The 17,206-nt window shown below is 34.9% G+C and overlaps 1 protein-coding gene across 1 annotated transcript in view; it reads right to left on the bottom strand.

The window, feature by feature from the left end:
- LOC131166806 (DNA gyrase subunit A, chloroplastic/mitochondrial) overlaps nucleotides 1–17,206 on the bottom strand; it is an 82,377-nt gene that overhangs the window by 46,409 nt on the left and 18,762 nt on the right. The window contains exons 10-12 of the mRNA XM_058125392.1: nucleotides 17,067–17,129; nucleotides 14,883–14,948; nucleotides 14,648–14,736 (exon numbers count right to left, since the gene is read on the bottom strand). Of these exons, the coding sequence (XP_057981375.1) occupies nucleotides 14,648–14,736; nucleotides 14,883–14,948; nucleotides 17,067–17,129 (218 nt within the window). The remainder of the gene's footprint in view (nucleotides 1–14,647; nucleotides 14,737–14,882; nucleotides 14,949–17,066; nucleotides 17,130–17,206) is intronic.

The following is a 17,206-nucleotide window of genomic DNA, read 5'->3' as shown; positions in this document are numbered from 1 at the left end:
AGCACCCTCCAGCTTGCACACGTGTTAAGGAATATGTTTAAAAATACATGTCTATTTGTGCGTGCTAGTATTTTAGGATAGAGGAGCAAAATGATTTTTTTAATTCTTTTTATAACCCTGGCAAGAATCACAATTCCATTCCATACGATTGAATTGGAATTAAAATGTGGGATAAATAAAAACTAATTACAATGAAGAATGGAAACTGAAATGGATTTCACAGAATCCAAACACTAGGGATCATAATCAACTTTCCAAAATGACTTGAGGTTAACAAACACCATTCAAATGGTTTCGGTTATGCCGCTCACCAATGATGCCTAATCCTTCAATTCTCTAGAACAACAACAACAACAACAGGCCTTAAGTCCCACCAGGTGAGGTCAGCTACATGAATCCTTTTCTGTCAATTCACTTGATCAAGAGGTCTTCCACTATTAGATTAAGGGCCTTTAAATCCTGCCACACTACCTTATTCCAAGTTATTTTAAGCCTACCCCAACCCCTTTTCATGTCAGACACAATAACTAACTCACTCCTTACAGGTGCTCTACTAGGCATATGTCTCAAATGCCCAAACCATCTAAGCCGCCCCTCCTTTATCTTGTTTCAACTGGTGCTATGACTAAATTATTACGTATGTGTTCATTTCTTACTTTATCTTTTAATGTTAAACCACTCATCCACCTTAACATTCACATCTCAGCAACTTTTATTTTTTGTACATGTTTCTTAGTTGCCCAACATTCTGAACGATAAACCATAGCTGGCCTTATGGTCGTCTTATAAAACTTTCCTTTTTAGTTTAAGGGTATTCTACGATCACACAACACACCTGACACACTCCTCTATTTTATCCAACCTTTTTTAATTCTATGCACTACATCTTCTTCAATTTCCCCTTCAGCTTGCTTAATAGATCCAAGATACCTAAATATATTAGTGTTATTAATCTCTTGATTATCAAGTTTAATCTTCTCTCTATTGCTTACTCCTTGCATCACTAAAATTACATTTCATATATTTTGTCTTTTTCCTACTTTCTGAACCCTTTAGACTCTAATGTGGCTCTGCAAAGTTCTAACTTAGATTCCACTTCGCTCCTACTATCATCAATCAATACAATATGATCTGCAAATAACATACACCAAGGGATCTCATTTTAGATATTCTTAGTCAGTTCATCAATTACTAAAGTAAAAAGATAAAGGCTCAAGTAGAACCTTGATACACACTTACTGTGATTGGAAATCTCTATATTCAACTCCTAGTCACTACTCTAATATATATATCCTTAATGACTTATGTATATCTACTACAAACTCCCTTCTTTTCTAAGACCAACCAAAGAACTCTCCTACGTACTCTATCATAAGCTTTCTCTAGATCAATAAAATCATATGCAAACCCTCTTCTTTTCCCTAAACTTTTCCATTAAACTTCTTAAAAAATAAATAGCTTCTGTTTTTTATCTCCCAAGAATAAAACCAAATTGATTTTCTAAAAGCTTTGTTTCTAATCTTATTCTATATTCAATTACCCTTTCCATAATTTCATCGTATGATTCATAATCTTAATTCCACGATAGTTATTACAATTTTGAATATTGCCTTTTTTTTTACACAAGTACTAACGTACTTTCCCCCATGCTTCTGGAATTTTCTTGGTTTTTATAATAGTGCCGAATAGATTAGTTAATCAAATAGTTCCTTTATCTCCTAAACATTTCCAAACAACAACTAGTATTTTATCTGGTCCAATAGATTTCCCACTTTTCATCATTTTTAGTGCCACCTCAACGTCAAGGACTCTAATTTTGCGAATAAATCTTCTAGTTTTAGTCTTCTCCTTATTTGTCACTTCCAAGTTCAACCTTTCATTTTGGTTTTCATTAAACAACTTATCAAAGTATCTCTGTCACCTCTCGTTTATGTCTTCTTCTCTAATTAAGACATTATCATTCTCGTCTTTATACATTTTACATCATCTAAATCTTTGCATTTTCTTTCTCTAACTCTAGTAAGTTTATAATATCTTTTTCTCCTTCTTTTGTATCTAGTTTAGTATATAAAGTATCATAAACTCTATGTTTAGCTTCACTAATAGTGTTTTTTTTGCATTTTTTCTTGCTTCTTTATATTTTTCAAGATTTTCTATATGTCTACAATTTTGCCATATTTTATATCAATTTATTTTTGTCTTAATGGCTTTTTGGACTTCTTGATCCCACCACCAATTTTCTTTACTACCTGAGCATCTTCCTTTAGACTCAATTAAAACCTCTTTGCTATCCTTACGATAGAATTTGTCATTCTATTCCAAACAGTATTTGCATCAACCTTATCCCCTACTATCCAGTCACACTCTTTGTTCATTTTATCTTGAATTTTACTATATTATCTCCCTTCAAGTTCCATCATCTAGTTCTCTTGCTCGATTTATGCTACTTCATCTCATCCATTTTTTAATGTGTATATCTAATCCTAAGACTCCATGTTGTGTAGCCAAACTTTCACTTGGAATAACTATACAATCTTACAAGATAGGCGATCCCCATTCTTAGTTAAAAATAAATCTATTTGGCTTTTACTATACCCACTCCTGAAAGCTGTTAAGTGTTCATCTCTTTTCATAAAGCAAGTATTCAATATAACCAAATTGTATGACATGGCAAAATCTAAGATTGTATCACCGACCTCATTTTTATCTCCATATCCATGGCCTCCATGTATCCTCTCATATCCTATATTATCCTTTCCAATGTGACCATTCAAATTAGCTCTTGTGAATGTCTTTTTAGACATAGGTACAACAATAGCAACAACAACAGCAAGCCCTAAGTCCCACTAGGTGGAGTTGGCTACATGAATCCTTTTCCACCAATTCACCTGAACCAAAGCATTTTCCTCTATTAGATTAAGTGCTATTAAACCTTTCCCCACTACCTCATTCCAAGTAAATTTAGGCCTACCCCTACCCCTTTTCATGCTAAAAATCATAACTAACTCACTCCTCCTCACAGGTGCTCTACTAGGCTTGCTTTTTAAATGTCCAAACCATTTAAGTCACCCCTCCCTATCTGGTTTTCAACTAGTGCAATGCCTAAATTTTTGCAATTTGGAAAAGAAAACTGAATATTCCACTAACTTATGAAAAAGATTACATTCCCTTTAAATAGATGATAATTCTCATCTAATTACTAGGGATATTTACAACCTACTGAAAATAGAATATCCTATTTAAAGTGGAAAGCACTAAAACAAGAAAGACTATCTACAGGATCGGACAACAAGCAACCTAAATCCCTAGGATCGTGGAACCAAAAATAGCTAACAAATCAACTGATTTGTTAGCAGTAAATCTCCTAAAGATCAGCCCCTAGTAAAGGATGACATATATCTAATAATTCTACACTCCCCTTAAGTTGGGCTGTAAATATTGATTAGGCCCAGCTTGGAATTCATATCATCAAAATTCATTCCTAGCAAAGCCTTGGTAAGGATATCGGCTGTTTGGAGACATGTAGGCACATACAACAAATTGATTATTCCTTCCACTATTTTTTATTTTATGAAATGTCGATCAATCTCCACATGTTTTGTTCTATCATGATGCACTGGGTTCTTTGCAATGCTAATGGCTGACTAATTGTCACAAAACATCTTCATGGGTTCTTCACCTGAAATCTTTAATTCCTTTAGAAACCTTCTTAGCCATATTCCTTCACAGATGTCGTGTGCCATTGCCCTGAAATCAACTTCTGCACTGCTTCTTGACACAACCGATTGCTTCTTACTTCGCCATGTAACTAGGTTTCCCCCCACATATGTGTCGTACCCAGAAGTCGACCTTCGATCATGTATTGATCCTGCACAATCTGCATCATTGAATACTTCAATATCTCTTCTTTGATTCTTCTCAAAAAATAATCCTTTACCTAGCGTGAGCTTCACATATCGTAGGATTCTATAAACTGCCTCCATATGTTCTTCCTTGGGATTGTTCATGAATTGACTCACCATACTGACATAGAAGCCAATATCAGATCAGGTGTGAGACAAATATATAAGTTTTCCAATTAGTCATTGATATCTACCTTTATACACTGGTGCATTGTCTTCCTTGGCTCTTAGCTTGGTTGTTGAATCCATAGGAGTATCTGTTGGCTTGCATCCAAGCATCCCAGTCTCTTTCAAAAGATCTAGAACATATTTCCTTTGGGAGACAAAGATTCCCTTCCTTGACCGTGCCACTTCCATGCCTAGGAAGTATTTGAGATTCCCAAGGTCCTTGATTTCAAATTTTTTAGCTAGAAGACTTTTGAGACTACTCATTTCCTCCTCATAATCTCCCGTTAGAATGATGTCATCCACATATACAATAAGGATAGAAATTTTTCCTTCAGGAGAGTATTTAACAAATAGTGTATGATCTGATTGACATTGAGAATAGACATACCTCCTGACTACCTTTGTGAATCTCTCGAACTAGGCTCTTGGGGATTGCTTGAGCCCATATAAATATTTTCTAAGTTTGTAGACTTTGTTGTGTGCAGCTTGTGTCTCAAATCCAGGAGGAATTTTCATGTAGACTTCTTCAACTAGGTCTCCATTGAGGAAGGCATTCTGGGCATCTAGTTGGTGAAGAGGCCAATGTAAATTTGCTGCCAAAGATAAAGAGGACCAGCACCGTATTTAACTTGGCTACAGGGGCAAATGTCTCTTCGTAGTCGATTCCATATGATTGAGTGAATGCCTTTGTTGCCAGCCGAGCTTTGAATCGGTTAACACTTCCATCTTCATTGTATTTCACAGTGAATATCCATTTGCAACCTACTGGACGTTTTCCAGTTGGTAATTTTGTGATCTCCCATGTTCCATTCTTTTCTAGTGCACTGATTTCTTCCCAAACAATAGACTTCCATTCGGGTGTACCAAGAGCCTCTTGTATGTAATTAGGAACTTGGATTTTGTCGAGGTTGGAAACAAAAGATCTAAAATTCGATGACAACCCCTGATATGACACAAAGTGTGTATTGGGTGTTTTGTGCATGATCTCACACCTTTTCTCAGCAATAGGACAATCACTATCATCATTAGTTAACTCATTATGGGAAGTCTCAGGATTAGAGTTACCTAGTGGATTTTCACTTGATCTAGGGCTCATATCAAACTCTTTGATTTTCTTAAGGGATGCTTGTTGTTCTACATCCTTTTGGTTTCTTCTCCTCCGTGAATAGGTAATCAACTCATCATTTTTTGTTGCTTGAATAGTGTCCAGATGTTGATGTTTCACAGGAGATTCTAAGAAGGTATGTGAAGGAGAAATGGAGTCAGTAGTTGGAATAGATTCAAAAATTTGTGATAGGTGAGAAGGTCCAGAATCAAAAGAAGGGTGAGATAACTCTTCAATATCCCAAAGTTGGAATTCCTGTGTAATCTCCCCTTGAATTTCAGATTTGGGGTAGTATGGTTGTTGCTCAAAAAAGGTGACATCCATGGAGTGATAATATCTTTTAATAGCTGGTGAATAGCATTTATAACCCTTCTGGTTTGGAAAGTACTCGAGAAAAATGCACTTAAGGGCTCTAGGATCAAGTTTACCCTAGTGTTGACTATGAACATGAACAAAAGCTGAGCACCTGAATACTTTGAAGGGAATAGTGGAGACGAGTTGAGTATTGGGAAAGGATTGAAGTAGAGTTTGACAGGGAGTTTGGAATTTGAGAACGCGAGAGGGCATCCTATTTATGAGGTACGATGCAGTGAGAATGGCTTCACCCCAAAAGTGTTTCGGTACATGTGTAGAGAACATGAGGGAGCGGGCAACATCTAGTAGGTGCCGATTTTTATTTTTGGCAATTCCATTTTGCTAAGGAACGTCAACACAGTAACTTTGGTGTATTATACCTTGACTTTAGAGATAATCATCAAGAATGTATTTGAAATATTCTTTGGCATTATCAGTTTTCACAATCTGTATTTTTGCTTAGAATTGTGCTTGGATCATGATGTTAAAATTTTTGAAAATCTAACCTACCTCTGACTTTTCTTTCATGAGGAATATCCAGGTAAGTCTTGTGTGATCATCTATAAAAGATATAAAACAGTGAGATCCAGTAATATTCTTGATCCTAGATGGCCCCCACACATCACTATGAATCATTGACAAGGGTTGGGATGCTTTGAAGGGTCGGGTGGGATAAGAGTTGCGAACATGTTTTGAAAATTGACACATCTTACACTAAAAATCATCTGGATTCTTATTATTGAATAATGAAGGAAAGAATTTCTCGAGACACAAGAAATTTGGATGTCCTAACCTATAATGCCACAACATGATTGCACTATCATTATTAGAAAGAATGACAAAAAAATAACTTGACTTCTAGACACTAAACAATCGATATTTGTGAGTTGTTCCTTGAGGAGGATCATTAACCTCGAGAAGATAGAGCCCCAAACACATCTTAGCACTGCCAATAGTCTTCCCTGAATCCAAGACCAGAAATTCACACATATTTGGGAAAATTTAGTAACACAATTGAGATCTCAAGTGAGTTTACTAATAGACAATAAATTGCAATCCAAATTTGGCACTAATAGAGCTGAGTTGAGTGTTAGATTCTTTGAAATTTTAACAGAACCTATACCAGCCACATTTGAGAGTGAACCATCTACCATCCTAACTATTAAATTTTCATAAAAGAGACTATAAATAGTAAAAAAATTTCCATCTCCAGTCATATGGTCCAATGCTACTGAGTCTTTAATCCATGGACCTCGCTTCTCCTTTTTAACATTAAGAGCACCTAAAAAATTGCCTTTGTGTGCCAAAGAACCAATACAAATCACAGTAGAAGGGGCTGTTGAAGATTGACTGAACATTTTCTGCAATAATTCTAGTTGCTCCTTGCTTAAGAGACTGGGCTCGAGTGGTGTTGGTTTTTCATCTACCAAAACGAAATTTCCTTGTCCTTCTCTGTCATTGGCAAAGCGAGAAGGTTTCCAATCTGTGGGTTTACCAGGGATTTTCTAATAGGTGTCCTTGGTGTGACTAGGATGTCGGCAATGGTTACACCACAACATCCCTTCCTTCGGTCTACTGTCACTGCTGTTATATGAATTTCTTCAAACTGCAAGGGCTAAACTCTCCAGGTTTGTTGTAGAATCTTGAGGGTCCATCATTATCTTCTTTCAACTCTCCTCTCGGCGAACTTCTGAAAACGCTTCTCGGATGTTTGGCAATGGTTTGGATCCTCGGATTCTTCCTCGTACTTTATCAAGATTTTTATTTAATCCAATCAGAAATTTGTATATTCTTTTCTTTTCAACAATTTGTTTAGACTTGATTCCATCTTCGGGACAGCTCCAATAGTGCTCCTCGAATAAGTCCAACTGTTGCCAGTAGCAGTTGAGGGTGCTAAAGTATAGTGTCACTATCAAATCTTCTTGGCGTAAGTCATGGAGAACACTTTCCACATTGAATAATTCAGATGTATTCTCATTTTTAGAATACATTTCCTTGGTCGCTTCCCAAATCTCCTTCGCTGTTCCATAGAGAAGAAAATTTTTTCCAATGTCATTTGTTATGGAATTAATGAGCCATGACATGACCATATTATTTTCCGATTTCCATGTTTTGAACTTCGCATCATCCTTGCTTGGTTGAGCTGCAACTTCTGAGAGATAATCATCCTTTCCCTTTCCACATATAAACATCACCACGAGATGGGACCATTGGAGATAGTTATTCCCATTAAGTTCATGTCCTCTAATGGGCATGAGGCTACTATATGAACTACTGTTGTTGCCTGAGACCATGGTTTCCTGATTGGTGGTGACGTCTGAGACTGAAAAGGTGGAGTCGCGTCTCCCGGTGACCATACCGTATTTGGTCATATGGGAAGATTAAGGTTCAAAAGATGCTTTGATACCATCTTGAAATGTAGAAAAGAAAACTGAATATTCCACTAACTTAGGAAAAAGATTACATTCCCTTTAAATAGATGATAATTCTCCTCTAATTACTAGGGATATTTACAACCTACTAAAAATAGAATATCCTATTTATAATGGAAAGCGGTAAAATAGGAAAGACTATCTAGAGAATTGGGTAACATGCTACCCAAATCCCTCGGATCTTGGAACCAAAAATAGCTAACAAATCAACTGATTTATTAGCTGTAAATCTCCTAAAGATCAGCCTCTAATAAAGGCTGACAGATATCTAATAATTCTACATGTTGATTCTTACTTTATCCTTTAATATTAAACCACTAATCCATCTTAACATACGCATCTTAGCAACTTTCATTCTTTGTATATGTTGTTTCTTAGTTGCCCAGCATTCAGAACCACAAAGCATAGCTGGTCTTATAGCCATCTTATAAAACTTTCCTTTTAACTTTAAAGGTATGCTACGATCACACAACACTCCTAACACATTCCATTCCAACATGTATTAATTTTATGTACTACATCTTCTTCGATTTCCCCTTCACCTTGCATAATAGATCCAAGAAATCTAAATCTATCAAGGCTATTAATCTCTTGATTATCCAATTTCATCTTCTCTCTATTGCTACTCCTTAAATTACCGAAATTACATTTCACATATTCAGTCTTATTCCTATTAATCCTAACCCCTTTAGACTCTAATGTGGCTCTCCGAAGCTTTAGCTTAGATTCCACCCCACTCCTACTATTATCAATCAACACGATATTATCTGCAAACAACATACACTATGGGGTCTCATTTTGGATATTCTTAGTTAGTTCATCAATTACTCTATCATATATATCTTTAATGACCTCTATATATCTACTACAAACTCCTTTCTTTTCTAAGACCCACCAAAGAACTTCCCTAGGTACTCTATCAGAAGCTATCTCTAGATTAATAAAAACCATATGCAAATCCCTCTTTGTTTCCCTAAACTTTTCCATTAAACTTCTTAAAAGATAAATAGCTTGCGTTGTTGATCTTCCATGCATAAAACCAAACTGATTTTCAAATTTTTTCATTTCTAATCTTATTCTATGTTCAATTACCCTTTCCCATAATTTCATCGTATGACTCATAATCTTAATTCCACTATAGTTATTACAGTTTTGAATGTCTTCTTTGTTTTTATACAAAGGTACTAACGTACTTTTCCTCCATTCTTTTGCCATTTTCTTGGTTTTTATAATATTATTGAATAGATTAGTTAACCAAATAACTCTTTTATCCCTTAAACATTTCCAAACTTCACTTGGTATTTTATCAAGTCCTATAAATGTCCCATTTTTCATCTTTTTAATGTCATATAACTTCAAGGACTCCAATTTTATGAATAAATCTCCTGTTTTTAATCTTCTCTTCATTTGTCACTTCCAAGTTCAATCTTTCATTTTGATTTTGATTGAACAACTCCGCCACCTTTCTTTTATGTCTTCTTCTCTAATTAAAACAGTATCATTCTCGTCCTTTATACATTTTACAAAACCTAAATCTTTACATTTTCTTTCTCTAGCTCTAGCAAGTCTATAAATGTATTTTTCTCCTTTTTTTGTATCTAGCTTAATATATAAAGAATCATAAGCTCTAAGTTTAGCTTCATTGACAGCCTTTTTGCATTTTTTTTCTTGCTTCTTTATATTTTTCAAAATTTTCTATATTTCTACAATTTTGCCATATCTTATTCCAATTTCTTTTTGCCTTAACGGCTTTTTGGACTTCTTGATCCCACCACCAACTTTCTTTACTACCCAAGTATCTTCTTTTGGACTCACCTAAACCCTCTTTTGCTATTCTTATGATAGAATTCGCCATTTTATTCCAAATAGTATTTGCATCAACCTTATCCTCCATTGTCCAATCACACTCTTTGTTCATTTTATTTTTCAATTATATTATATTATCTCCCTTCAAGTTCCACCATGTAGTCCTCTTGTGTTGATTTATACTACTCCTATTCCATTCTTTAATATGTATATTGAATACTAAGATTATATGTTGTGTAGCCAAACTTTCACCTTGGATAACTTTACAATCCTTACAAGATAGATGGTCCCTGTTTTTAGTTAAAAAGAAATCTATTTGGCTTTTATTGTACACACTCTTGAAAGTTATTAAGTGTTCTTCTCTTTTATAAAGCAAGTATTCAATATAACCAAATCGTGAGACATGGAGAAATCTAAATATTGTATCACTGGACTCATTTTTATCTCCATATCCATTGCATCCATGTATCTTCTCATACCCTATATTATCCTTCCCAATGTGACCATCCAAATCAGCTCCTCTGAATGCCTTTTCAGACATCAAGATCCCTTGTAAAATACCATCCATATCTTCCCAAAATTATCGATTCAGATTTTCTGCTAAGCCTATTTGGGAAGCATATGCACTAATGACATTCACTATCTCTAGGCCTAAAACTAACTTGATTGTAATGATCCTATGTCCTATTCTTTTAACATGTACTACATTATCTTTTAGGTCTCTATTTACAATAATACCCACCCTGTTTTTATGTTTCTCTTTGCCAATGTACCAAAGTTTAAATCCTGACTTTTCAATTTCCCAGACTCTCTCCTACCCATTTCGTCTCTTGAAGGCAAACTAAATTAATTTTCCTTCTAAACATTATTTCTATTATTTCCATACTTTTTTCCCCATAATAGTCCCTATATTCCAAGTTGTTAACCTTATTTTCGTTTCTTGTACGAACTTATTAACCCTATCCCTGTTATACTGATCCGGTCTATTCCTTTGATCTAGATGGTTTTGGTAAGAATTCATGATAAAAAGATCTGACAAAGTTCTATGTTGGCTGTCAGCTACCTAACACAATCTTGCTCCTTTATCCGGGCTTGGGACCGGCTGTTTGTACAAAGACTTTGTGTTACACAGCCGAAGTACACATTTGCCTTTTTTTTTTTTTTAAGCAAACGTATTTCACAAAGATAGTTTTCTGAGTTACACCCTACCACTAGTAAAAACTACTCACACAATACAATGCATTAAAAAATATCCCTTGTAAAATATTGTCCATATCTTCCCAAATTTGTTTTTTAAGATTTTTAGCTAATCCTATTTGGGGAGCACACGCACTAATGGCATTCACTACCTCCAAGCCTAAAGCTATCCTAATTTTTATGATCCTAGCCCCTATTCTTTTAACATCTACTACGTTATCTTCGTTATCAATAATACCCACCCCATTTTTATGTTTCTCTATACCAATGTACCAAAGTTTAAAACCTGATTTTTCAATTTCTCTAGCTTTATCTTCTACCCATTTCGTCTCTTGAAGGTAGACTAAGTTAATTTTCCTCCTAAACATTATTTCCACTAATTCCATGTTTTTTTCTTGTAAAAGGGCAGCTCGGTGCACAAAGCTCCCGCGTATGCGAGGTCCGAGGAACTTTTTTCCCGTAAGAGTACCTATATTCCAAGTTGCTAATCTAATCTTAGTTTCCTGTTCTAACTTATTTATCCTCACCTTTTTTATATTGACCAAGTCTATTCCCTTGACCTAGTTGAATTTGGTAAGAATTCATGTTAATAAGATCTGACAAAGTTTTACATTGGCTGTCAGATACCTAACACAACCCTGCTCCTTTATCCGGGCTTAGTATTAGCTATGTGTACAAAGAATTTGTGTTACACAGGCAAAATACACATTTGCATTTTTTTTTCACAGACAATTTTCTAAATCACACCTACAACTAGTAGAAACTACACACACAATTTTTAATACAAATGCAAAAAAATAAATAAATAAATAAAGCACACAATTTAAAAAAAAAAAACCATGCAATAGCATTTTTTGAAAAATTTTGTATATTCCAAAACTTGCAAATGAAAAACACTAAAACACAAAAATGCATATACTAAGCTTACAAATCATAAACACAAAATCTCCACTACTAACCAACTATTAGAAATTTTTTTAATAATAATAATAATAGAAAAGAAATAAAATAAGAAAGGAGAAGATCTCATCGGTGACAAAAACTAAAAAGGAAATGGCAACAACTTGAAAATATTACAGTAGGTACCCTTTGCCGCAAGAAATTTGATGCTGCTATCGAAAATCATTTAAAGAATATTTCAGCAACGAGAGACTGCAAGAATTCTTCAATCAAAATTCAAGATTCAAAATCCACGAATATTGAAGAAACAAGATTTCTCAACCCATAAAATATTTATTGCTTCTTCATGATTTTAGGGCCAAAGAAACAAGAATCCTTGAATTTGTTTGGGTCTTTGGGAGAAAATAAAGGAAAAGAAATGAAAGAAAGAAAGTTTAGAGAGGGGATCAATTTGGTTGGTGAGAAAACAAAACCAAAAAGGAAAGAATAGAATAAAGAAAAAATGAAAGAAAAGAAAGAAAAAACAAAAGAAAAGAAAAGAAACTTTGAGAAGTAGAAGCAAAAAAAAAAAACCTTTAGAAGTAGAAGTAAAAGGAAAAAAAAAAAAGAGGAATTTGAGTCAAAGTAGATGAAAGATGAAAGAGGATTTCGATTAATTGTGGGTTTTTGAGATAATTTGATAAAATAGCTCGAAGGTTGCATCCAATAGATCTCTCCAATTGCTGCCAAAGAACTTTCAAGAATTTGATCCATGACTTCAGCTTGTATCGGATCAAGAATGATCCTCTTAAAGTGCACCGTGAAAAATGGAAATTTTTTCCCTTAGCAAATCTGAAGACTTGAAGCTTGATGAATGGGACACCGGCAGCAACAAGAGAAGATGTGGCAGTGAGAAACTTAATGTCGTGTCGGGAGGCCAACAGTGACAGGAATCGCAGATCACTATTGCCGAGGCGGGACAGGTTCTTTTTATTTTTGGGTCAAGAGAGTAATTGATCCGATACCAAAATGATGTCAAACAATATATCATATGAAATATGATTAATAACAAAATACAAAATAATAAGATAAAATAGGATTCAACACAATAATAAATAAAGGAAATAAAAATAAAAATAATACTAATAATTAAATTTAATTAAAAAAATCATTTCACTAAAGATTTATAGGGGTAGTATTAGTGTTACATAGCCAACGACATTAGATTTACATGACATCCCAAATATATTAAGTATTTTTAGGTGGTGATTTATGATTGCTAAAATTTTGCACACTAAATATAGTGATCTTTAACCGATGGCAATGAAATCACAAGATAAGCGAGATCACAAGGTGATGCTATTTGAGTCACCAAATGCCCCCTCAAAGATTTCAATGGAGTTCCAAAAGGCTGAAGAAATTGTACTCTTGAAAACAAAAGCAGTTTTCCAATCCAGCCACATTTTGAGATATATGCATTCTAAATTAACAATTTTATGCAGCTTTTGGCTTTTCTACAGCCATCATACTCTCATGTTTGTTGCTCAATTAGCACCTCTTGTCCCATTGTCCTTATATAGCCAAACAACCAAGCAGCATGTTGCTGCCACTTAATGAAATTATGCAGGTGACCCCACATTTGATTAAGGACCTACTTCCAACAATTTTTTTACCTTTAGTTTATAAAGTTGCTGCCCATTGCCCCCCTCCCTCCACTTGTTTATTTATACTTCTACATTGTACAATGTTAATTTATTATTACATTAATATAATAATATGCATGTTTATTTGTATGTGTAATGTTGACATGATGTACTACCGTCCATTGTGAATTTTTGGTAGGTTGATCATTCATTGTTTTCTCCTTTTTTCATATAATAATGTGAAATTGTGAATCATATCCTTAACCATAGAACTTTGAGATTGTGTTTGGGTCCTTTGGGACATGAATTTCGGGTTTGAACATGATTTCTGTGCACATTGGGAAATAGAATACAATTTTATATGACATTTCATTTAAATTCACACAAATCCAAATACAAATTCAACCCTAAAATCCATGCTCCCAACATAGGGGCAATTGGGTAAATGACTTATAGTTGTCATCATGCCAAATTGCCATTAAAGATACTTTAATTTTTTATTGAATTTTATTCTCATTAAATATTATTAATCTATTGATTAAGATAAAATAATTACAGTAAAAATTTATCAATAAATTGTTTATATATATTATTTAGCCTACCCCAACTGTAATTCCTTGATTTAGCACTGGAGTAAAATCTAAGATCCTTTGAAGGAAAGTAATAATTTATATAAAAACAAAATGCTTCTCTCTTGAACATGCTGTACTTTTTAAATATAGAAAAATATCCCCTTCATAATTTCGCTCATTGATTTTTAGTCAAACATGAGCATTGAGCATAGCCATGCGTTGTTAAATATTACCCATGTACATGGGTGCAAACATGAGCATAGTTATGCATTGTTATTTGTACAACCCATGTGTATGGATAGCGCTCTGCTTATTTTGCCTATAATAAAAAAGTACATGTGTTGAGATAAGAGAGGGTAAAAGGGGAATACAGAAAATAAATGAAGTGCTTGAAATCTAAATGCAGCTACAAAACTCAAGAACCAAGTTATGGCCTTCGCTATCACAGCCAACTTGCCAATTAATGTTGGAAATGTTTAGCCACATCACTATTAACTTGTTAGAAGTTTAAAGTCTAAATTTTTAATCATGTTCTGGATTTATAAAATCCTAAAAGATACTACTAGTCTAGATTCCAGGAACTACTCACCCCACCATGTTGCAGCTAAAACTTGACTGAAGAGCAGTGAGGCGATAGAGATTGTTCAGAACAATCGATGGATCTGATCCTCGCTTAAGCTGGAAAATGAACTAATAAATTTAGTTACTGACATAAATAATCAAAAACTTTGTGCTCCATAACATCTCCATACTGCATAAAATGATGAGCATCTTTGTCTTTAACAAATGGGGAAAAAGACAAAAGAACTAAGCATTATTCTTACCTCAATGACTATACGCATCCCAGCACGATCACTTTCATCGCGGATATCACTTATGCCTTCTAAACTCTGCAGCAAAAGCAGAAAATATAATTGGAACGTATAAGTATAAACTGTAGTCCAGACACAGCACCAACAGCAAAAATATTGCATGACAAATCTGCAATCACCTAGTCAGAAAATCACTACTCTATCGACCAACAATATATCAAATAAATTGGAGTTTTAGAACTCACCAAAGATAATAAAATATGGACATTTGGGAAGAAAACAACCGAGAATCTGGTGTACCAATATATTTTCCTAGTCTTTATTTGTTTCTTAGTTTATTTCTTCTAGTTTATTCTAGAATTTTGACAGGAGCTGTCCTACACTCCTATTTGTAGATTCTACTCTAATTAATGAAATCTCTTCTCTTGTTACCAAAAAAATAAAAAATAAAGTAATGTGAGAGTAATATTGTTAACCATTTCTCACTTGCTCTTAGATGATTACGTCATCCTTTTTCAGTGAAGCAAATGAGGTTCAGCTGCTTTTTTTAGGATTACTTTGAAGCAAAGTGATACTTCTAGTTGGTCCTATGAAGAACATTGAATCCTTACCTATGAACTTAGCTTATGGTGCTGGAAGATTTTCCAACTTACGAGCCTAGGCTACTTTTAGGAACTGCATACAAAGCAAGTGTTGTCAATAGGACCGCAAACCAGCTGAGCTCAAACCAAGCATGAATATGCTTGCTTAAGCTTGTTCATTATGTAAACAAACGAACTCGCAAGCTCTTACTGAGCCAAACTACCGATATGCTCACAAATAGTTTGGTTCTTTTGGACCCTCTCACTATGAGAGGCAAGAGACTATTAGGGTTTTGCTAGAAAAAAGGTGCAAAGAGGCTCATACAAGTACTGCCTCAGGGTTCTTTTACCCCTACAAATCCAGCCTATTGCCCTTGGGCACTAGCCTTATCATGAAAATCAGGTAACGGAGTTTGGGCTAAACAAGTCTATGCCCAAACAACCCCTACTTTGAAGCCGCCACCCCCCCCCCCCCCGGCGGGGGGTTCAGGAGCACTTAAAACAAGTGCTTACGGCACTTATCACTTAAATTAAGCACTTTTATTTTAAAAAAAGAAAAAAAAAAGAAAAGTGGCGTTTGGCTTGTCCTCTAACAAGTGCTTATTGCAAAAAATGCTTTTGTAGAACCATTTTTAAAGAAAATTTTCATTGAATATTGAAAAGCCATCAAAGATCGCTTTTTGGCAGCTTAAAAGTGGCACTGTACATAGGCTATCACATTTTTGTAATGAGCTGAATTTCAGTGGCATTGTTGTAATTTTAAGAAATTCTCCCCCTCCCTCCCTCTCCCTTTTGCTGGAGTGATGCGATACCCATCTGCTTTCTCCATCTCCATCTTTTCTTTCCCCAGCACTATTGGAGCTCTGCCATTGCCACCACTGCCGCCGCCTCCTCCCACCTTGGAGCTGCTGCCTCTCCCTTGCAGATCTTCTTCCTTGCGCTCTCCCTCTCAAGTCGATAACTTCTAAATAGATTAAAAAAAAAAAAAATACACGTCTCCAATAAAGAAATGTCATCAAAATAATAAACATGACTAACAACTTGATAGAACGTCCATGCCTAAATCACAAATTTCATGCTATTTGAGACAATTCAAAGAGGAACTCGTCATGCAGAAAAAGCGAGCTAGCAGTAGGCAGGTTAAGCTGCCATATTGTATAATACATCTTCGGCAACAACAACTTTCTACAGGACATCAGAAAGTTGAGGCAATAAGCACTAACCCAAAGTACTGGCAGTTGGCTGCATGGTGCAGAACAATAGCACACATTTAGATGCCATATTTTAGTAAAGCAATCAACTGACCAACCTTAAACACACATACAGGAACAGAACACAGAAAGCCCTCAAGAGCGATTTACCACACACGAAGTATTGCAACCTAAAACAAATCAGCTTTGGACCACCCATAATCTCATAAAGGCCATACCCAGTGCACAAGGCTCCCACTTTGAGTGGGGTCTGGGAGAGGTGGCTGTCGGCAAACCTTACCCCCATTTTTGGAGAGGCTGCTCATAATAATAAAAAATGACAATTACCAAATAGGTTTTGAGGAAGATAGACATAAATTTAATAGTTTTAAAATAATGCCATCTACAATTCACCAAAGAAATACCTTAGATTCCACAAGCTCGGCAATTTTCTCAACAAGTGAGGCTTTATTTGTCTGATATGGAATCTGTTCCATTCATAATCAGAAAAGTGAAATATCTTCAAATTCCACCTTTTTCATAACTTGGCAAGATAACAACATAT

The sequence above is a fragment of the Malania oleifera genome, chromosome 10, assembly GCF_029873635.1.
Source record: "Malania oleifera isolate guangnan ecotype guangnan chromosome 10, ASM2987363v1, whole genome shotgun sequence".
Taxonomy (NCBI): domain Eukaryota; kingdom Viridiplantae; phylum Streptophyta; class Magnoliopsida; order Santalales; family Ximeniaceae; genus Malania; species Malania oleifera.
Note: the sequence above shows the minus strand (reverse complement) of the source record. Positions and strands in the feature narration are given on the sequence as shown.